This window comes from Astatotilapia calliptera, chromosome 1, assembly GCF_964374335.1.
Source record: "Astatotilapia calliptera chromosome 1, fAstCal68.1, whole genome shotgun sequence".
NCBI classification, from domain to species: domain Eukaryota; kingdom Metazoa; phylum Chordata; class Actinopteri; order Cichliformes; family Cichlidae; genus Astatotilapia; species Astatotilapia calliptera.
The window spans coordinates 36,126,794-36,148,343 of NC_137422.1; the positions used below are offsets into that span (position 1 = coordinate 36,126,794).

Genomic DNA, 21,550 nt, shown 5'->3' on the forward strand with positions numbered 1-21,550 from the left:
CCACTTGCACTTATATTCATGCATCTTGCTTCAATAGTGGGCACTACAAAGCATCTGTTTTTTTTTTATCATCAACCTGAATCTAAGAAATATTATATCATAGATTCCTGTATTATGCATAGGTAAAGAATGATGCATTAAATCTGCATTATGTGTGCACCTGAGCAGGAAGTGGAACGTGGATTTCACTCCAAACAATAAGCTTTTGGATGGTGGAGCTTTGATTTTAGTTGGTGATCGGGATATTCCTATATGCAGCTTTAATGCATTGTTGATGTGCAGGAACCTTTTACTATTGTAGTAAACTAGAAGCCTGTTAAATAGCGTATGAAGCTGTAAAATCAAACTACACAGCTTAAATATGTATGTAAGCCATGTGGCAAGAGGAGAGAAATCAGCAAAAGCGCATTATTACAGTGCTGCTGGCCTCTTGGTGCGCTAATAATAGTTGCAAATAAATTACCAAGATTATTTTCTTAGCTGGAGTCAGTGGATAAGCACAGCTTCCCTTGATATGTAGCAGCTTACAAAAGTTCATCGGTCGACTGTGTGCTGATTTTTTGCATGAGAGAAAAGGCGCTCCCAGGGCTGTGGGGGTGAGTCAGATCAAGCACACCCTGGGGAGCGTGGGGTGACATCCCTCTGACAAACGTGCAATAATACGCAGCAGGCATAGCAATTTGGGGATCCAAGAAGTCATGAATGGCTGTGAAAGTGAATTAGCTGCTTATGTTGCTTGTGTCACACACTTGCTATTAATGTTGTGTCCCTAATGTGCTCAGCTACTCAGGCATCCTTACCACTGTGGCATTCTCTTAGTCTTTTTTATTCTTACTCTGTCTGTATCACTTGTTTCATCTGTCGCTTTGAATTTTGTTCAATTTGCAATGTGTTCAACTAAACACGCAAATTACATACATTTCTTAAGCACATGCAAAAAGAGCATGTAGCCATCAAAAATAGCAGCTCTGTTATAAAACTCAGGGATCCTTTAGCTTTTGTTAGGCTTCTCTTTTGCATATAGATCCATTCACTTTTTGACACACACACACAAACACACACACACAAACAAACTCACACACACACGCTTGGCCCTATGTGAGAATGAGGTTAATGGAAAAATTGCATTTGTGGTCCACACTGTGGAGGCTGTCAGTCATCAATCAGAGATAAGGCGTGGGTCAAGAGGGGCCCCCAATTGGATACTACAGCAACAAACATGCCTCCTTAGAGGCGGAACGAAAGGAGGTAGAAAAGTAGAGAATGGGTAAGGTTAGAGGGGTCAGAGAGAGGCGAGGGAGTGAGTCTGAAAGAGGTATGGAGGTAAAAAGCAACAGAAAGATCACCTTATTTCATTCTATATATTAAGCATGAAGTTGGCTGAAAACCAACTTGTTAAATCTAATTGGAAAATCTGGGAAATGTAAATCAATAACTTCCAGGGTCCAAACATAAAGCTTCATTAACACAACACCAAGACAGACTTAAGTTGCTCTCTCTGTAGCGTAAGTCCCGCTGAGAATTAACAACCACAGTGTAGCTTGATGCAATGTGTAGCAGCTTTCAGCTCAATATATGCTGCATCTGGTGGAGGCCCAAAATTCAAGCTAACCTCTGTGATATAAAACTTTAGGCAGGTTTGTTTATAATACCAGCTGACTGAAATCTTTCCAAGGTTGCAAAAAATGATTTATATCAAAATGAAAACCTTTGGAAATGTGTCGTTTCTGGAGTTTTTTGGTAATAATTTTATAAAGCTAATAAGAATTTGCCCTCCTTTACAAAGCTGTTGGAACATAAAATATAGGGCATTAATGCACGCATTAACGATGGGATCCAAAAGTGAGATGGAGTTGGGTAATCAACTCTTAGATGAATAAGAAATACACAAGCAACCACATTTGTTTTTTGTTTTTTTAGCATCACTTTGGTCAGATATTGTTTCCATTGATGATGTTTAGATGTTATATACGCACTATTTACATGCCTGCTCTTAGATCTTACATTAAATGTATACGCATGATAGATAGGGCTATATTTATCACATAATCTGTAAACGTGACCGAATATAGTGAACGAGTCCATACTGGAATCTGAATCTATACCCATCTAAATTCATCTTTCTTTCTACACAGTGTGCATGTAGCATTTCTATGAATAGATTTTGTGCAGATAATGAAAAATAAAAGTAGTGGAATAATAGATGAACCCCCCCACCTCCCCCCACTTTGGTATATGGTTTGTGGGACATTATAAAGTCATTCTGGTATCACAACATGATAGCCAAGAAGAACACGTAGTAAAAAAGAAAAAGAAAAATCATACTAACACAACAGGAGCGCCATATGGAGTAGATGATTTCATTAAATTTTGTAATGCCAGTCTGCATAGATTTGCATAGTAATAAGAAAACCCATATTTTCAAGAAATTGCTAACTCCTTAATACTTCAAGGCTAACAAGTTCAAAGCACCTCCAGATATGTTGAATCCAAAAGAAAAATATTGTTATGGAAAATCCAACTGGATAATGAAGTTATAGGGTAATGTAATTCTTTATAATGACTCAAGAACAATATATAGTTGAGGCATAAATAACCAATATACCATATGGAGTTGATGATTAAATACTGATTATTTTTGCATGCCTTGTTGCATACATTTGCATGCTAATGAGGTAAAACGGAATTCCTTCCATTTACTTTTTTATTTGCACTTTGGATGAGAAGATACCAGAGCAAACATTCTCTTTTGTAGTGATCATGTCAATCCAAGAGCCTCTAGTTTACAAAATAACTGGCTCTATTTGTCATTGCATAGTCACTATGCAGTTCTTTTTATTCCAGATGAAGCACACAATTTTCTTTTGAGCAAGAAATTGGCTACAGGCTGAATTATTTCAGAACAGCTGTTTTTAGTATAACAGATTTAATACAAAAAGAATAACTGAAGTATCATTCTCATTACTTCTTCATGAATCTGTGTATTTTCCATTGGAGCACAGCACAGGGTGGAGAGGAGAAAATGGCCTTATTTGTATCAGTCAGTTTGCATCAGGTGGCTGTTTTGTGTTTAAATGCATGCCTGCCTTCAAGCACACATTTTATTGAAAGCATGATGTGTATTAGTCCATTTGCTGAGACAAAGGCTACAATATGTGGCAGTGGCATCAACTCGTGGAGCTGTAATACTCATTTCAATAGCTGTGCTGCAAGATTATAACACAGACGCCTGATGAGATCATTGAAATAGGTATGTGCCTCTAGATTCAGTGGATTCAGAGGTCAGTAGTAGGACACTGTTCAATAATCTACAGATTGGCTCTTTCAGAGGAGCAAAGTGACACCTTAAGCAGCATGAAACAGATGGGTGTTAGAATCCTTCTGACCCAAGAGTGTACACACATCCACACACACCCAGTCACAATATTTTCCAACATGTGCATCCTTCACTTCATACTATTACACACAAACAGAATCACACATTTTTCACGCCAACATGCAAACACTTCCTTCTGTATCTTTTGCCTCACTCGCACCCTGAAACATTCACACACACAAAGACACAGATTGAAAGTGTGCTAAACCCTGCTGTTTGCCAAATGGCCTGGTAGTGGGCAGGAAATGTCGAGCTCAGTGGTCTGTGACAGTAAAAGCCCTGGAGGGATAGCTACTGACCTTAACCTGCAGGGAAATGGACATCACTCACACACACTCATGCACTTTGCATGCATTAACACTTGACACATCACCCGTACTCGGATGCGTCCTCATGCTCATGCCAATATGTGCGCTGCTTTTATGTATTCTCACAATGTGGGTGTCTCTGTGTATCTGTCTTCCTTTGACACACCTCTACTTCTTCTTCTGGGTTACAAGCCGTTCTCTGTGCCAGGGGCCCCATTAGCAATGTCTGATTGGTTTGGCCTGTCGTTTCTTTGTCTAACTGTCAGTGTTGTTGGCCAACTCTGTTGTACAGTGTCTTCGTGTTACAGGTTGCTAATAACACCAAAGAAAAAGCAGACTGGGAGGCTAAACAACCTTGGGTGGAGTAGAAGAAAAAAATCCAACTAGAGATCAAATATTTGAACCTGTGGTGCTCAGTTCATCCAAGCCCTCAATTTAACAAAAGACTGTCTCATCCCTTGTATATCAAGGTATATCAACACTTCCTGCTGCTGCTGCATTCAGAGTGTTAGGTGAGTGTGGGATTTGTGTTTGCAGCAATATGTACTCAGAAGAGGCATCTTGGCATCTATTCTCTGTTTGTTCATAGTTATTCTTGACAGTGTACAAGCCCAGGCTTTACAATAGACGCACTTTTCCCAGTACTCAAATTCTGCTTTAAACCCAAAGAATTCTGACAGCAAACAAAAGATGCCCATTTTTTTAGATTAAACAATTTGCACAACTTTTCTCATTTAAAATAAGTCTTTTGGCATTTTTTTTCTTTAAATGTCATATGCTTTGTGCACTAAAAAAATACTAATTTTTTTAGTATTTTTTTTATTACTAAAAAAAAAATACTAATTGTTAATATGTGTATGGAAACATTCTTACCCTGCATAAATTATATAAATTTACCATCAGATTTATGAAACATGCCCACTGGCCCATTTGGTTCTTACCACTGTGCATATGTCAGAATCATTCTGACTCAATAGACTAGCACAAAATGTATAGCTTATACACTATTTGCATGCTATCTAAATATAAAGACGCATGTTAACAATCAGGTGAGAAACCAGGACAAAATCCAAGTCTGAAGAAACTGAAACAATTGTCTCCAAAGAGAAAGCCAGGAAAGGTAAATGTTTCCACCAGAGAGACTATAAGAAAAACAAGAGAACAGCACAGTGACCTGGTGCAGCTAGTCTGTCATTCCAAGATAAGAAACTAAATACAAGTGAAAAAACAAATCCAGATTTTCCAGCATCTGTAGACTAGTGCCATGAAATTTGTAGTACTAGTAGTGAAATGCTTTAGTACAAAGTATGAGCAAATTCAGGCACTGATTTGTGCATCAAACATTTGAATGCACCAGCCACTCACCGTCTGGTGAGAATGTGTTTTGTTGGTTGCTGATGCAACCCACTCATCTATGACTTCAAGAAAACTTAAGGTCACTCATAGTTTTCTTCTGGAAAACTTTACACCTGAAGAAAACTATGTCTATCAGATAGTATAGGAACTGGTCCCTGGCACTTACTTTCCAATCATGCAGTTTATGAAAGACTGCCCACCTGCAGTGGACTGATGCCCCACAGTTTGAGAACCAATGACCTAATTTGGCACATCTGATCCGCTGCCTTTTGTAAACAGAAGGGTTGAACAGCAGGTGGGTGGTACTTCTGTGCTTATAGTCAGAGCTGTGATCCGGGTAGAAAAAGGAGTAATCTGAAGCCTGAACGTCTGGCTCATAGGAATCACTTACATATACGTTTACCTTATTTTACCTTATAAAATACTCTTTTGCCATCTTTAATATGAACATCCACCATTGTAAGAATATTTATAAGAAAAAGAACATTCAAAAGGTTCCTGCTGAGTTATTCATAGACCATGTTTTGTTATTTTTCCAATGTGGCTGTTGACTACAACATTCATTTTATGTATAGTATCAGTGTGCTAAAATGCAAGGTGTGAGTGAGAAAAGTGGCTCAGTAGTAGCTTTTTTCCCCCTAAAGTTTGCTATCTCGGCTTGGCAAGTGTATTTTGGCTAACACGCGTACGTCTGGAGAGAGGAACAAAAGTACAGGCAGGAGACAGAAAACGTGCTTAGGAAGTTATCTGAGCGAACAAAAATACTACCGCCAAGTCTTCCCTATCTTTTGGCTTGTCTGTCAGTCTGAAACGACCAAACAGAACTAACATAACTGATACATGCAAGACTCAGCCACCAGAGAACAGCACGAGGTCTGTAATTATATGTTGGGAAAGAAGACAAATTACTGATTAAACATAGTAATCTTTTGGACGGAAATTCCCACTGATGAAAGCCTTCCCTCTCATGTGGGCGGAGGAGAGACAGATCACCCAGGGAGCTCCCTATTTGCTCCCCAGCAATAGAAACTAGAAGTTAGAGACCGCTGTGGTCCTGGCAGTAGCATTTTCCCAGGAAGTGTAGAGAGAAAATGAAAGGGAAACAAGATTATAGTAGGAGAACAGGTACACTGTTTAATAAATACAGATAAAGAGATGCAAGCAATTAAAACACAGCCACATTGCATCTGTTGCCACTACCAGATAAACTCCTAAAAGTGTATTGAATATCCTTTGAGACCAAGAAATGTCACCTAAACAGTTCATTAGTAACACGCCTGCTGAAGAAGTTTAAACTTTAGAAGCTCAGTTTTACTTAAAATCACTGTCACATTTTTCTTTTATAATGTAGAAATATATTCAGTAAATCATCAGACTGTCTTTTATCCTAACCTGTGGGTTTCCTTTAAAAGCAATTCCCTAGAGGACACTGGTATCATAATTTTTGAAAAGCAGCATTAATTCTTTATGAATGCCTACAGACGTTGTACCAGTATAACATGATATTAGGAATGTGACTGGATGTTTACAGTTTGTCATCTGTGACAGCGGCATCCTGTGTACGCATTTGAAGGTACACAGAACACAGACTGCAGCTCCCGTAGTGACCTTGGCACTTTACCTTTGCTGGCATGCATAAGAACAGCTGTGCATGCTTTAAGATTTTTAATGATTGCAGATTCCTCTGACTTCACCTTGGCTCTCGCATATGTCTAAATGATTGGATCTAGTTTATATTTATCTTGTTTGCATTTATGCTCTGCTCATCTGGTGACAGGCACAGCAGTGTATTCTGTTTGTCAAGCATTTTAGAGCTTGTGTGTGTGTGTGTGTGTGTGTGTGTGTGTGTGTGTGTGTGTGTGTGTGTGTGTGTGTGTGTGTGGAAGCGATTAAAAACAGCACACATTAGAAACCAAAATGCCCATCTGTTCCCAAAGTTTGTAATTATGCGTGTACGCTGTTGTCTGTCTTTTGTGTGGACATCTGAGTGGAGCCTGGCACAGCGACTGGGAACATATTTGTGTTTCCAGGGTCATTGTCGGCCTGCGTGTGTGCATTAGAACTCATTTAGAATAACGCATGCTGGCAGGATTTGCTAGTTTGTGTTCACGTTTTGTTTTTTGCTTTCTTTTAATGACTTGCAAAGGGGATGGAAGGTTAAGGCATTATCTAGAATTGCATTCACACGAAATGGAGAAAGACAAACATTGCGCGCTTAACTCTGAGACAACGTGTCACCGACAGGAGTTTGATCTTCATATGTGGCTGCATGTATATTTCTTTATTCAATGCGGCACTCATTTCATTATGCTCCTCTGCACACGTACAGGCAGTGGTAATCAGGCCACTTATCTTCCCCAGCCTCCCTGGCTCTTCAGGCATGATATCAAACGGGGCTGCTATGACAAGCAGAGGCTCCTGTAGCTCACACCACGGCTCACCTTTAATATCAATAGATTTTTTTTCCTTCACTCATAAGGATTCCTCCGGCGGAGGATAATATTTCTGAGCTGAGGAACAATGTATCGCTTTCTCAGTCAGGGCGCCTTTGCAATTATAGTGGCCAGCAGCATGCAATTGAATTCTTCACTTGGTTCTCCTCTGTGGAGGTGACTCCACCCTCCTTCACTCCATCTGTTTTCCTCCCTCTCTCTTTTTGTCAGTCTTTCTCTCTACAGGCCTGCTGGTTTCTTTTTCCGCCACATTGTCAGACTAAAAAACATTTCCCTAAATCAAACTCTCGCCTCATCAACTCCTCTTCCTTCTCTTGTGTTCACCTCACATTCTTGTCATGGTCTCATCGTTATTACCACTAGATGACCTTTTGAAATGATCCAACTTTAAAAATGTACACAGGAGACATTTCTCTTTCCCAGACGCTGGATTGAAAATGACTTAGCATTACTTTTATGCCCCCACCCCGCCCCACATATTTCTGCTAAAACCCCTGACACTTTGAAATTCTCTCATCAAAATATGAATCTCAGAGCTGCACAGAGACCAACTTCCCGAGGACGATACAGAGCCTGGAGTCATTCGTCTGTGTAGGGGCATGAAAAGAAGGGATTATATTCCATTCAGATAGTTTTTCTTTCTTTTTTTGGGGGTGGTGGATAAATTCCATTGCTTGCTTTTTAACTTTATGGAAGCCTTTGAATGTTTTGTTCCTTTGTGATGTGATGCTCGCTTGAGGCTGCCTCCCTCGTGCTGCGCTTTGCCAGCCGACACACTGGGAGGGATCTGACCTTGAAATAGCGTCACATCATTTGGTTCAGCAGAGGTGTTTTTTTTTTTTTACTCTTAAAGTTTTATATAAATTTTATATAGACTGAGGCTCGAGGAAAACATCGTGTCAATCAATAAATATCCTCATAAGTCACTGTATGTTATAGGCAAATGAAAACAGCTATAAATTCTAGGTTTACATCACCAGAACATTTTTTTTCTCTTTTCAGTCCATCTCCTGACCACAACTAATATCTTTTGGTTTCAAATATGCCCAACCAGCGACTAAACTGTAGCCCTGTCATAATAAACTGACTCTTTTGGTGAAATTGGGCAGCCAGCTTCTCTAAGTAGGAAGAGAAATTAAAGGGAAGAATAGGAGTGGAAGTTCAGCACACAACATTAATCAGAAATAGTGATGCTTTGTGACAACCCGATTTGCAGCTGTGCAAGTAAATCTGCTACTGCTTCAAGTTATTTCCAGTGTTTGAAAGTAGCTGAGTTTTGATTGTGTTACTGACAGGAGTGTGTTGACAGAAACCTCTGAGATTTGTGAAAAGCTGTTTGTTTGTAGCCGATTCACTTCTGGCTTGTGAGACAACCTGAGTGACAGCAAGACTGAGAGAGTGAGAGGAATGAAAACCAGTAGTGAGAATGTCAGAATCCACAGAGGTGGCAGAAAAAACAAGGAACAGAAAGAAGCAGCGACAAAAAAAGTTACAATAATGAAGGAGAGAAGAAATGGTAAATGGTTATTGGTCTGTATTTGTATAGCGCTTTGCTTGGTCCTAAGGACCCCAAAGCGCTTTACACTATACACAATCATCCACCCATCCACACACACATTCACACACTGATGATGGCAGCTACATTGTAGCTGCCCTGGGGCGCACTGACAGAGGCGAGGCTGCCGGACACTGGCGCCACCGGGCCCTCTGACCACCACCAGTAGGCAACTGGTGAAGTGTCTTGCCCAAGGACACAATGACCGAGACTGTCAGAGCCGGGGCTCGAACCGGCAACCTTCCGATTACAAGGCGAACTGCCAACTCTTGAGCCACAACAGTGAATCAGAAGGAAGGAAGAGTTGGAAAAGAAAGAATGGGGAATTGGAAGGCAAACAGCAGAAATGGAGGAGCTATATGAGGAAGATGGAATGGTAAATGGTAAATGGCCTGTATTTGTATAGCGCTTTTCTAGTCCCTAAGGACCCCAAAGCGCTTTACACAACCTGTCATCCACCCATTCACACACACATTCACACACTGGTGATGGCAAGCTACAATGTAGCCACAGCCACCCTGGGGCGCACTGACAGAGGCGAGGCTGCCGGACACTGGCGCCACCGGGCCCTCTGACCACCACCAGTAGGCAACGGGTGAAGTGTCTTGCCCAAGGACAGAACGACCGAGACTGTCAGAGCCGGGGCTCGAACCGGCAACCTTCCGATTACAAGGCGAACTCCCAACTCTTGTGCCACGATCACCCACGAGCCACGAATAAATGGAAGGAAGAAAAGAAAGGTCAAGGAGCCTTCCTTGACCTTTCTTTTCTTCTTTACTATCTTATTCCAAAGGAATAAGATACGGAACACTGGAAGGATGGGAAAAACAGAGCTCCAAAGAAAGGAAAAACAGATGGAGAGCAAAACATCGAGATTGAATTATGGAAGGTAAAAATCAGTGGAAATAGGAAAAAAAAAAACTAAAGAGAGGAAGAAAGATTTGAATGGAGGACGCAAAAAAAGGCAAATGGATGTAAAGACAGAAGGAAGGAAGAACAGAAGCAGAAGAAAAATACGGAAATTCAGAAAAAAAAGACTAGAAGTAAGGAAAAGTAGAATGATACAAAAAAATGAAATAAAGTAGAAATATATAAGCAGGATGAAATAAAAGACTGAAAAGTACCAAAGAAAAAATGAAAAGATGGGAAAGAAGTAAAAAAAAAGAAGTAAAAAGTGAAAGATCTGAGATGCACTTTTCATCTTGTGTCACAACTCAGTGCTTTTAATTTTGGGGGAAAAGTCAAATGAAGCGGAGCTGAAATTCATTTCTATTCTGCGGGGACTCACAGCAGCGCTCTCTGGCAAATGGCTTTTCACTTTGTCAAATTTAGCGAGGCCGTATCTCTGAGGGGCAGCACGCAGCATCCAGGCCTGCTGCAGACTACTGCCAGTCCACCCGGCAGCTGAAGATATACTATAGCACTTAACAGCATGTTCCATTTCAGCACTTCTTTATTTTCCTTTTACCACTTCCTTGTCTGCGTGCATTGTGGTTTCATGCTGTCTTTAGCAGCCAGGTTGTGCATTTTTCTGGAATCCACCTCAGTATCGTAATCTGTAACTTTTCATCTGTATTTTATAATCACAAGTATCCAACAGCAGTGTAGGCTGTAGCCACTTTCAAGCAGCTTATGTAGAGTATTTCTGAAAATCCTTCCCATGCAGTATATGTATCTCTCCTCAGTCTTTCTAGGATTCTGTGTCTACTCTTTTGTGGAGTTATTTATTCTAATTTGTTTGGTTTGTGTGACAGATGTGTGCCATCTCTATTTACTAATGCGCCTCTTTCATTAGTGATTGTGTGTTTATCAGTCTACACACAGGTAAACAAAACTGTGTGTTCTTTCTGTCACAGCGAAGTGCCTGAGGTTGTTCTATTCATTCTATACACACATTTGAAATAGACAGTATTGTTAGACAGAAACAAAACAAACAAGCTCCCTGACTGTGTCCCTCCTCTCCGGGAGTTTTTTAAGCACTTTTATATTCCAGTTCCCTGTTTGTTTTACCTTTTTTCCCCCAATAGTATGCTTCCTCTGTAGAAGCAGTCCAATTTTTCTGAAGCGCGAGCATCTGCAGTTCAAATAGGTCAAGAAATTAGACTATGAATGCATTACTTCTTGTTTATCTCATTTTGGAAACCATTATTTGAAACACTACTTACTTGAGGTTTTTTGGGGTTGAAGGGAAATACACCCCGAAAACCTAAATACTAGGTTCATTTAGCTAGTGTAGCAAAAGTGTGCACTACACAGTAATTCTTGTGAGTTTAGTGATTTTTTTGATTGACTGTTTATTAAGCCTCAATAAATGCAACTCGATTAAGCCCAACCAAATTGAGCTGAGTTCTCCAAATGGGAACATTCGTTTCTATATTTAGAAGTGGTCGGCCAGTGTTTGTAATTACTGTCCAACTAGAATGCTGTAAAGTTTCTTTGGTAACAACAGACATCACTGATGGTCTAAATTGCCTTTTTTTAAGCACTCTGGATCCACCTCTAAGGCATCTCGAGTTAATATTGAGGACTTCACTGCATTGTTTTAGCTTTCATCTACTTAATTCATGAATAAAATAATCACATTTCCATATCAATTCAGTTGAGGAACTTGGAGGCACTCCAGCGGTATTCAAATGATTTAATTAATCATTGCTATCCAGATGCCTCCGCTGATGATATATTCTTGGTTTCCATTTCTATTTGCTCCTAAATCTTAGTCCATGACTTCTCCAGTGGTAACTCAGAGTTTTCTGCCACTGCCCACTTGCCCTCTTGTAAACAGTATTTAAGTATTCTGTGATCTGGCCTGCTGAGCTGGATTTCCCTCTGGCACAACATGTTTGACATCGTGTTGTTATGCATTTATAAGAATACAGCAATATTATAAGAGTGCTTAAATTTGGCATGGGAAACGTATACTGCTGTGAACTAGAGGGCATGTGCAGATCCTGCTGCTCTCTGCTGCTCTCTTTGTAAATAAGTTTTCATAAAGTCACAGCAGTTTATAACTTTAAAATATCTTAGTGTTTAAGAATTAATACAAGTCTACCTTTACACTGCTCTTGCATTCTTAGCAATTTGTTTATGCATTCAGTTGATAAAATGATATTAACTATTTACTTGGGGCACTGTTTGAATTTGCCTCATCAAAGTGCATTTGAACTTAACTCTCCTATTTAGATTTATTTGCCACTAGCGCGCAGCTCTTAAGCTGCTACTAGACTCAACAGCTAACATCAGCTAATAATTTTGTTGTGTGCTAATTTAAATTAATTACCCTGCCACAATAAGGACCTACCTGCATCTTAGAACCATTATGTTGAAAGTAATGATAGTGGATCAAAACGTTTTGTCATCTTAATTTAAAGATTGGGAGCAATGGCAAACATCTAGCCTGGCCCTTCCTGAAGGTAATAAATTTCACCTTCTGTAACATTAGCTCTACAACTCCTCAACATTAACAACAAGGTACCCAAGCCAGTTTCTACTAAGCTTCTACTACTACGGATCTGCTGAGGTGTAAACCAACAATACCACATAAAGTAAAAAAGAACTCATAAGCAACTTGCAGGGCTTTCTACTGGGCAGTCTCCCACAAACCCTTAGCTCCATATTAAGATACTATCCATGGGAATCACAAACAAATTTGCTGAATCGCAACATCCACTGAAAATATGCTTGATTTTCCACTAAGAATAATGACAGAGCACTTAAGTGCTTAAGTTGTTTGCCCTTGCCAAACCCTACTTGAGTCAAACAAAGCAGCTGATTTTACCTTTTTTTTTTTTTTTTTTTTTTTTTTTTTTATCGGCAAGAGATCCCTAGGCAAATTGTGGGCGCAACAACGTGTTTCTCCTAACCAGTACAATCAGCACCAAAGACTGCAACCAGCACCAAAAACCTTACCACAGCTTAGAGCAACCATGAACAAAGTGAAGAGATTTTATTGGGCAGTCTGCTTCATAATCTGGAGTAGTGAGGTGCTGGAGCCTATACTAGTTAGTTTCCAATATTTTTGCTTTAAAATGAAAATATTTGTTGTAGTCATTGGTCTTTATTTTATTATAGCATATAGGCCACACTGAGTTTTTGGAAGTATAAATTTGAAGTTTCTGAGTTATCCAAACATCTCTCACTGGAGGACATGGTAGGGCAAATTGTCTTATGCATGGTAATTCTATTTTCTGGTTGCTTTGTCGGAGTAAATTTACCTCAGTTTGATTGATTATATGCAATCCTTAAGCTGTTAACAGCTGAATCCTTAATGCTGGCACAACAGAGGAGTGTCCGCTTGGATACAGTGCACTGTACTATACTCATGCTGAGTAGTTCCAGCAGTTATTTTATGTTGAAGCAATGCAGCTCACGTTTCATGTCCCCTTTCCGATTTCCAGTAGAGTTACCTGGGAGAAGCTAAGTGAACTTGTGGTATTTGTGGGTATGTAATATGTGGGTTTAATTGTGTAATTGGAGGCACTGTGGTACAAGAAAGGGTTCTTTTTTCCAATCAAGCAAAATTATATTCAAATGCGTGTCTAAAAACAATGTGAGGCTGGATTAAGGCAGCCTACCTGTTTTCATCAAATCTGCCTCAGTAAACACATTCTGAAATATCGTCTCTGAACTTCTTATTGTACTGAGTAGTTAAAGTTTGAGAATTTATTTGCTCATAGGTTTAAATGCAGCCCATTCTTTTTCTTCCGTCTTCTTTTTCCATTTATTTATCTAAAATCAAATTCCCTGAAGTATCGTAAAGGACTTTGGACTCTTAGATCTGCGCTGGTCTAACCACTGGGTATACCCACGGTCCAGTATGGTTTGTTAACTACCTTCTAGAGCCCCTGTGGAGAAACCACACGTCTTTTTTCCCCCCCCCACACTCGCCTCAGCCTTGAAAGCATTCCGGTCACACTACATTGATGTTTTCAGGGTTCCTCTGAAAGGTTGTTTAAAGAAACATTTGAAGACTCATCTCATTTTCCTCGCTGCAGTTGCATAGTCGTGTGTCGACTATGAAAGAAAGCGAGCGGGAGTACATATCTGCTGCGTCTCCATTATACATTTCAACATCGTCTCCTTTGCCAAATGAGTCCTTTGTCAGCTCAGAGAGCAGCGCTAATGAGAGAGTTGCATTGCAGCATTTTAGAACCCATTGCTCCCCTATTAATCTGGAGAGATTTGTGTTCAGGCGTATTTTTTTTTTTTTTCTACTCAGCCGCCCCCATCTCTCCCTCTGCTCTCTGATTGACGATAACGAGATGGTTGGCTAAAACCAGCTCTTATCGACAAAACAAAATGGCTCCCAGCCGTGTGTGTGTGTGTGTGTGTGTGTGTGTGTGTGTGTGTGTGTGTGTGTGTGTGTGTGTGTGTGTGTGTGTGTGAGTGTGAGAGAGAGAGAGAGAGAATGCCTACTTGTGTGTTGGTTTCCCTGGCTCTGCATTCTCTCCCTGACGATGATTCTGAGCATCAACACATACTGGCACGGTGCTCATGCTGCCATGTTCTGCTGCATGTGTGTATTAGTGTGTAACCGTTTTAGTGCGAGTATCATCACAATGAGAACGAGATGAAAGGCCGGTTCGTCTGTGAGTCACAAGATGCTGCCTGCTTCCTAAATGGCCCCGAATAGTCGATGTACAATAAAGATGATCAGCTCCACTTACAATTGGTTTGTGCACATCGAAATTACAATCGTGAAAATGAATTCTGCAAATAAAGAATGAAAAGATGAAAGACACTGAAGGATACACAGAGAGAGAAGCCTATATACAGATGAAGATGCATACAGTCAACTATTGGATAAAATAAAGCAATGGAGAAAAACTGATTTGCAAACATATGAATACATAGAAACCCGTCATGTGTTAAAGTACTGGAAAAGACATGTAAAGGTGAACTTTGATATGAAAGAATACTGTCACGAAGACCTGTAAATGCATAATAAATTTAAATAAAATTACTGGCAAATGCAAAGCAAAGTTACAAAAGCCTTTCAAAAGTCTCTTCTTGTGCTGTGGAAGATAATGAGTACAGATTTAAACTGTCAACATTTTTTGTGCCTTTATGCCTTTTTTGTAGTATATAAGTTCTCCACAAAAGACAATTTGTACGTCTCTTCAGTCACTTTTTTTCTTTTATTATTGTTGTTGATGTCAACATGACTGACACGTTTCTGTGTTCTGGTCAGGTTGGCAGTGTGTATCTTCATGCTGTCTATGAAAAGGATTAATATAATGGAGATGAAGAATACTACGATGCTGTTAACTTTGCTGATGAACTGATTTGTATTAGTGGTTTAGGATATGTTTTGTTTTTCTTTTATGTATATTCCCCCAAAACCCTCAGTTTGATATTTAACATAAAAATGTTTCCTAAAACAAACTTTGGATTATAGTTTTTGACAGATGTTAGTATGTATGATTCTGGTGCTGTGGATTCAGCTGTGGATTAATTCACATCTGCGTACATTAGTGAGTCTTACAGCAGGCAGTGGCACGTGGGATGGGACAAAACTTGATGGTGTTTGTGCAGGGAGAAAATCGAATGCCTCTGTTCCACTACTGTGTCCATTTAATGTAATTTCATTTCACCATATGGGTACTTAAGCAGAGAAAACATTAGTGTAATAACATTACATTTCTCTAATCTTTACTCCCTTTTCCCCCCCATCTATGTCGCTCTCAACCTTCCTAATTACATTGCACTTTCCTCTCAGACAGGTACCCCTGTATCAGTTGTTTTCTTTTTCAGTTGAATTGTTTGAGATTAGAAGTAGCAATAACACAGGTTATTGTTTTTCTTCTATGCAACTGAGGTAAATTTCGATTATAGCCACTTTCCACTCAGTTTTCCAGTTTTCTTCTTTGTTGATTGATGTTAAATTGCAAGGCTCACCAATGCCAGAAAGTAAATTTAAAAAATATCTTAAACAGTAAAGAACAAATTTCTACTATATCATGGAAAAAAAACACAATAAAGTCCATGTTAACAGTGATTCTAAAACGTGATAAGAATCTTGATCCAGTTATTTACTGTCTGTGTAAATATTTGCCGACAATTTCCATTGTGTCACAACAGTCTTTAGTCAATTCTGAAGACCAGTTGTTGTAGTTCTAAAAGCTAAATACATATATATCTTTAAAAAAATGTGAGCGACAAACTGGATGGTCCCTGTTCTCCCTGAATTCGTATTTCATAGTTGGATTTGTCAGACAGGACATTTTTTTTCACGTTTGTGTCTGGTTATTCATTAGCAACCTGTAGGCAAAAGTAGTCTTCACGTAAATCTCTCTGTTTTTCTCTTTCACAGGGCCCCATAGAGAATGACATTGTGATTCACGTGGCCCTGATAGCTGAGAGCCAGAGGTAATTTTTGTGTGTGAGTGTGTCTGTGTGTGTATATATATGTGTGTGTGTGTGTCTCTCTCTTAATGTGTTGCAGACCATAAAGGGAGGTTATTTTCCACTGCTCACTCCTAGTCAACTCTGTCAGTGCCGTAATTGTGGTGAGCTCATAAAGCTGGAGCTCAGGCTGACCTTTGCCTCATCTGTCATTCTTCTCATTGTCTGTGTGTGTGTCTGTGTGAGTACACATGTGCCTGTGTAAGCACACTTAAATACATGTGTGGCATGTGGGTATGTGTGTTAAACAGGGTCAAGTGACTCTGTGAAGCTTGTTAACCTGTAGCTCCAATTACTGCTGCTTGCAAGTCCCCATCAGGTCTCCTGCATCATCTTCAACATGTCTCCTGTATATACTGTGTCTCAGTAAAGCTCATTAGTAACATTTCGATACATGAGTAATTTGCGTCTAGTTTTATATTTACAACAGTCATTCTACATTTGTTCTAATTTAAAGAGAATGAATCTAGAGACATAATATTTATTACCATTCATTAGATTTCACTTGACTCAGCCACAGCTTTAACACCTATAAATTCACAAGGCTGTAGATTTTAAAACATCAATCTGTTGGGAAAGTTTTGCAGGTCAACAGATTTTCAACATGATTTTATAGCTGCAGAGCCGTAAAACATATTCAGCTTTTAAAAAAAAGATTTCAATTCAATTCAATTTTATCTATATAGCGCCAAATCACAACAGCAGTCGCCTCAAGGCGCTTAATATTGTACAGTAGATTGTACAATAATAGATACAGAGAAAAACCCAACAATCAAATGACCCCCTATGAGCAAACACTTTGGCGACAGTGGGAAGGAAAAACTCCCTTTTAAAAGGAAGAAACCTCCGACAGAACCAGGCTCAGGGAGGGGCGGGGCCATCTGCTGCGAGTGGTTGGGGTGAGAAGGAAGACAGGATAAAAGACATGCTGTGGAAGAGAGACAGAGATTAATAACAGATATGATTCAATGCAGAGAGGTCTGTTAATACATAGTGAGTGAGAAAGGTGACTGGCAAGGAAAAACTCAATGCATCATGGGAATCCCCACAGAAGAGGGGCCTGAAAACTGAAGGCTCTGCCTCCCATTCTACTTTTAAATACTCTAGGAACAAGTGTTCTAATAGGGTGATATGGTACTACAAGGTCATTAAGATAAGATGGGGCCTGATTATTTAGGACCTTGTATGTGAGGAGCAGGATTTTGAATTCAATTCTGGATTTAACAGGAAGCCAATGAAGAGAAGCCAAAACAGGAGAAATCTGCTCTCTCTTTCTAGTCCCTGTCAGGACTCTTGCTGCAGCATTTTGGATTTAAGGAAGGTTTTTTTTTTTTTTTTTTTTTTTTTTTTAAATGAATAATTTTACTGTCAACAAAATCATTTGTAAGCGGAATTGATTTGAAAAAGCAGCCATTTACTTGGCCAGAATTTGCTAGCCAGTATCAGACAGACCGATGCTAAAAGAAGTCTCTAAGAACCTCAAATTGGAATTGGAAATGGAATATGCAGGCTACTCTTGCAGCTGTTGGAAGTACACGTGTCAACAATCAGAAGAGAGATTGCATAAATTTGACCTGCATGTGGGTGTGCCAGGAAAAAGGGCTTCACAGTCCAAAAAAGAAAATTAGAGCAAAACAGCAGTTTTGCTGTAGACCAGACCTTTTAGAATAATTTACTTTGGCCTGAATGAAGCATAGTGAACAGTAGACACATTTGGCAGCGATTAAACACAGCTTTCTGGAGAAAACCATCATACCAGCTGTGAAGGATGGCGATGGAAATTTTTTGGTTTGAAGGAGGCAGTACATCCATGAAAAACCCCGAACCCTATGTAACAAAACCTTTGCTTGAAAAAGTGGTCAGCAATGCCAACAAGCTTGTGTCGGAGGCTGGTGGACAAACGCTTATGTACAACAAGTCACCAAGTTACTTCTGCTAAAGGAGGTAATGCAGGCTTCTGAGACCAAGGATGTAGTTACTTGTTACTCATTTTGAGAACAAAAGACATGCAGACACGATCCCATTAATGATTAATAAATCATTCAACAGTTACCCGTGACCACACAAATTGAAGCAGGCCCATTATAGTCAGCATATCTCAGCAGCTTAGAGAGCAAGGAATATAAATGACGATGCTAGTTATGACCGTCCAACCGTTTTTTAAAAAAACTTACAGTGGTGAATTTCAGTTGAATGGCACTGTGCTAGATGGCCTCCAACAGTTTAAGTGAAGTGAGGACAGGATTAGATTACAGCATCTCTCCATCTATTCTTAAAATAAGAAAAATGATAATAATAAGGTGAATCATGGGTATAGTTTTTTTCTTCTTTTGAAGGAGAAACGAGTTCCATTTTTTTGTTTAGTCATAGTCTTTTAACCATATATTTGAATAGATATCCTGCTGTCCAGTTAGATTTCCAGCTTTTTGTGTCTCTCAGCATATCAGGGTTTTTCATATGTATTTTTCAACAAAAGGTCTGTGGGAGCTGATGGAGATGGCATGAAAATAATATTGTATGTTTTTTCTCTATGTGGTTGTAGACTGCAAGTGTTTTTGAATACCTATGGTATTCAGACCCAGACACCCCAGCAAGTGGAGCCCATCCAGATCTGGCCCCAAAAGGAACTGGTCAAGGTAAAGCTTGTTGGTCACATGTTGGTTAGAAGCGTTTTAAAATCATACACCTCTTTGACCTGTGTTTATGTTCTCCTCTTGTGTAGTTCAGAATGTTTGAGGTGTTCTCATTCCTATTAGATGTCCACTGGAAAAATGACAACAGTCAGAAAAGAGGTTTTAACAACTAATCAAGTAACAAACTGAAAACAACATACCGGTACTTGAAAATACACTTTTTCAGTGAGGCTTCCTGTTGGTTTTTTGTCTAGTTGTGTAGTGATGATGTCAGGTAAACTATTACAACTAAACTATTAGAAACCAAAAAAAGGTTCCTTAACACAAACTTGGATGTGGTATTTAATATCATGTGGTATTAGTGGTAATTCAGCACTCACATGGGGCATATGTCAGTCCAGAAGTGGGCTCTTCATAACGTGATTTGTTTTTCCCTCCTTCATTATGAGGCAGTTGGTTGAAGACAAACTAACTACTGCCCACAGAAGTAACTAATTAACTATAATCCACAATGAGTCTAAAATTCTACAGTCTAGCCATGTACATTTGCAATTCTTTATGATTAGACAGTTGCTGTTTGAGTGATGGATTTTACCAACGTTAAACTTGAAATGTAACTGATTGCAGATCCTTTGGAGGTTAGCGGTTAGCACAGTTAGCGCCAGTGACTTGTCCTTGAGTTACGGGCTTTTCCTTATCTTCAAATAAGAAAGCCCAGCCCTGTTTGCTTTGAATGATTGGAAGAAAATGTGAGGGAGGAAAACTGTGATAGACTATTGAAGCCACCCCACCACCAACACAACTACACAGATCAATCTTGCAGTGAGCCAGATTACATTTCAGCAGTCATCTATCAATACCCCAATACGTCTTGGCTCAGTCAGTCCATCTGCTTGTCAGTCCAGGATTTCCTGCTCTTAAGATTTTCCTCTCGATTGTCCCATCAGTCACAGTGGGGCTGCAGAGTAGTTGAAGTGACTTATTAGTTGAGCAGTCATTGTTCACATTGATTGATCAGCATAATGGTGTAGCTTTCACTGTGGCAAACTAGAGATGCATTGAGCAGAGCTGTCTCCAAATTTGGTTTCAGAACAGTATGTTAGATGGGTCAAAAATTTTGAATTGGTTTCACTATAAGCTGTTTCAATCTCGCATTTAAATATTTAAAGATAAACACAACCCTTAAAAAGCCTTTTCATCAGCATTATGAGACTAGGTCGAGTGATGAACGATAAAACCCCCAATAATAATAGGTCAGTTAGTGGTTCAGCTACATTTTTTTAATTATAAGCCACTAGAACTATTCCTTTCTTCGGTTTACCTCAGTGTAATTCTTATCTGATCTAAGGTACATTCTCAATGCAAAGTGATATTTTATAGAATAAAATGATAATGAATCTTTCTGTGTAAAAGGATTGTTTTAAAAAAAAAAAAAAAGGTAACTTTGATTTCAGCAGTAATCCTGCTCTTATGAATCAAACAAGCATGTTGTGAAAATGAAAGTCCAAATCCTGTGTGATGTAAAAACTCCCTGATGTCATCTTCAGTATAAATCAGCTTTTACTACAAAAGGGGTTGAGGTTCAATGGCTTTTAATTAAATCTGAATTCACCAGTGAATCTGCTCAGCAAATCTAAATCCCTTCAAACCTTAACTTTCATAACTTTAAGCAACAAAAGTCATAAAACTCTTGCTATTTAAAGAGCAAAATTAATATACTGATTGTGAGATGGTCTAGCTTATGCTCAGTGTCTAGATTTTTTATTTATTTATATATTTTTAAACACAGAAGAAAAGCAAGTAGCAGATTGTTATTCAGAACAAGGAACTGAGCCCTTTACATGGAAATATTCCTGTAAGATAAAGATGAGATGGAAGGAAAGTGAAGCCGTTGTCACTTGCTTGAGTAGCAAGTTTAGCACAAGCTGCTATTTTCATTCCGTCCACTCTGCTCCTTTCATCTTTTGCAGATTACACTATTTGTACTGTCATATTTATGACACCAAGCACTACCTCCCTAGCAACTTGTGCTTCAGTCCCATAATATCCATCACTCAAATCCTTGTCTCTCCACTGGATACTGTTCCTCATCTGCATGTCTGTTGTTTGAAGTCTACCAACTCTGTGTTGTCTGTCTTTCCTCTGTCATATCCATCACTCAGTCACTCCCTAGTTGCTGGTGCTCATCTGTCATGTCGGTTACTTGGCGTTTATCCTCCACGCCACATTCTGTAAACAGCCATTTTCTCCTATCATGTCATCTCTTTGAGCTCTGTAGTCATGGGCCTTTTTGCTTTCTGTCCCTCCATCACAATATTCGTCACATTTGAATCCGTAACCCGAGTCTCCACCCTAGGCCCATATCCTGCCCCGCCCCCCATTATGTCCGTTACACCAAACAACTCTCCCCTCCAGGTCTATCATCTGCCTTTGAACTGTCATACCTGTTACTTTTTCCTTCTCTCCCT

The 21,550-nt window shown here is 39.4% G+C and overlaps 1 protein-coding gene across 3 annotated transcripts in view; it reads left to right on the forward strand.

The window, feature by feature from the left end:
- The window catches only part of phkb (phosphorylase kinase, beta), a 104,743-nt gene that overhangs the window by 63,378 nt on the left and 19,815 nt on the right, over positions 1-21,550 (forward strand). For all 3 annotated transcript variants that reach the window (XM_026175454.2, XM_026175432.2, XM_026175439.2), the window contains 2 exons: positions 16,358-16,413; positions 18,992-19,085. In XM_026175454.2, coding sequence (XP_026031239.1) covers positions 16,358-16,413; positions 18,992-19,085 — 150 coding nt within the window. The remainder of the gene's footprint in view (positions 1-16,357; positions 16,414-18,991; positions 19,086-21,550) is intronic.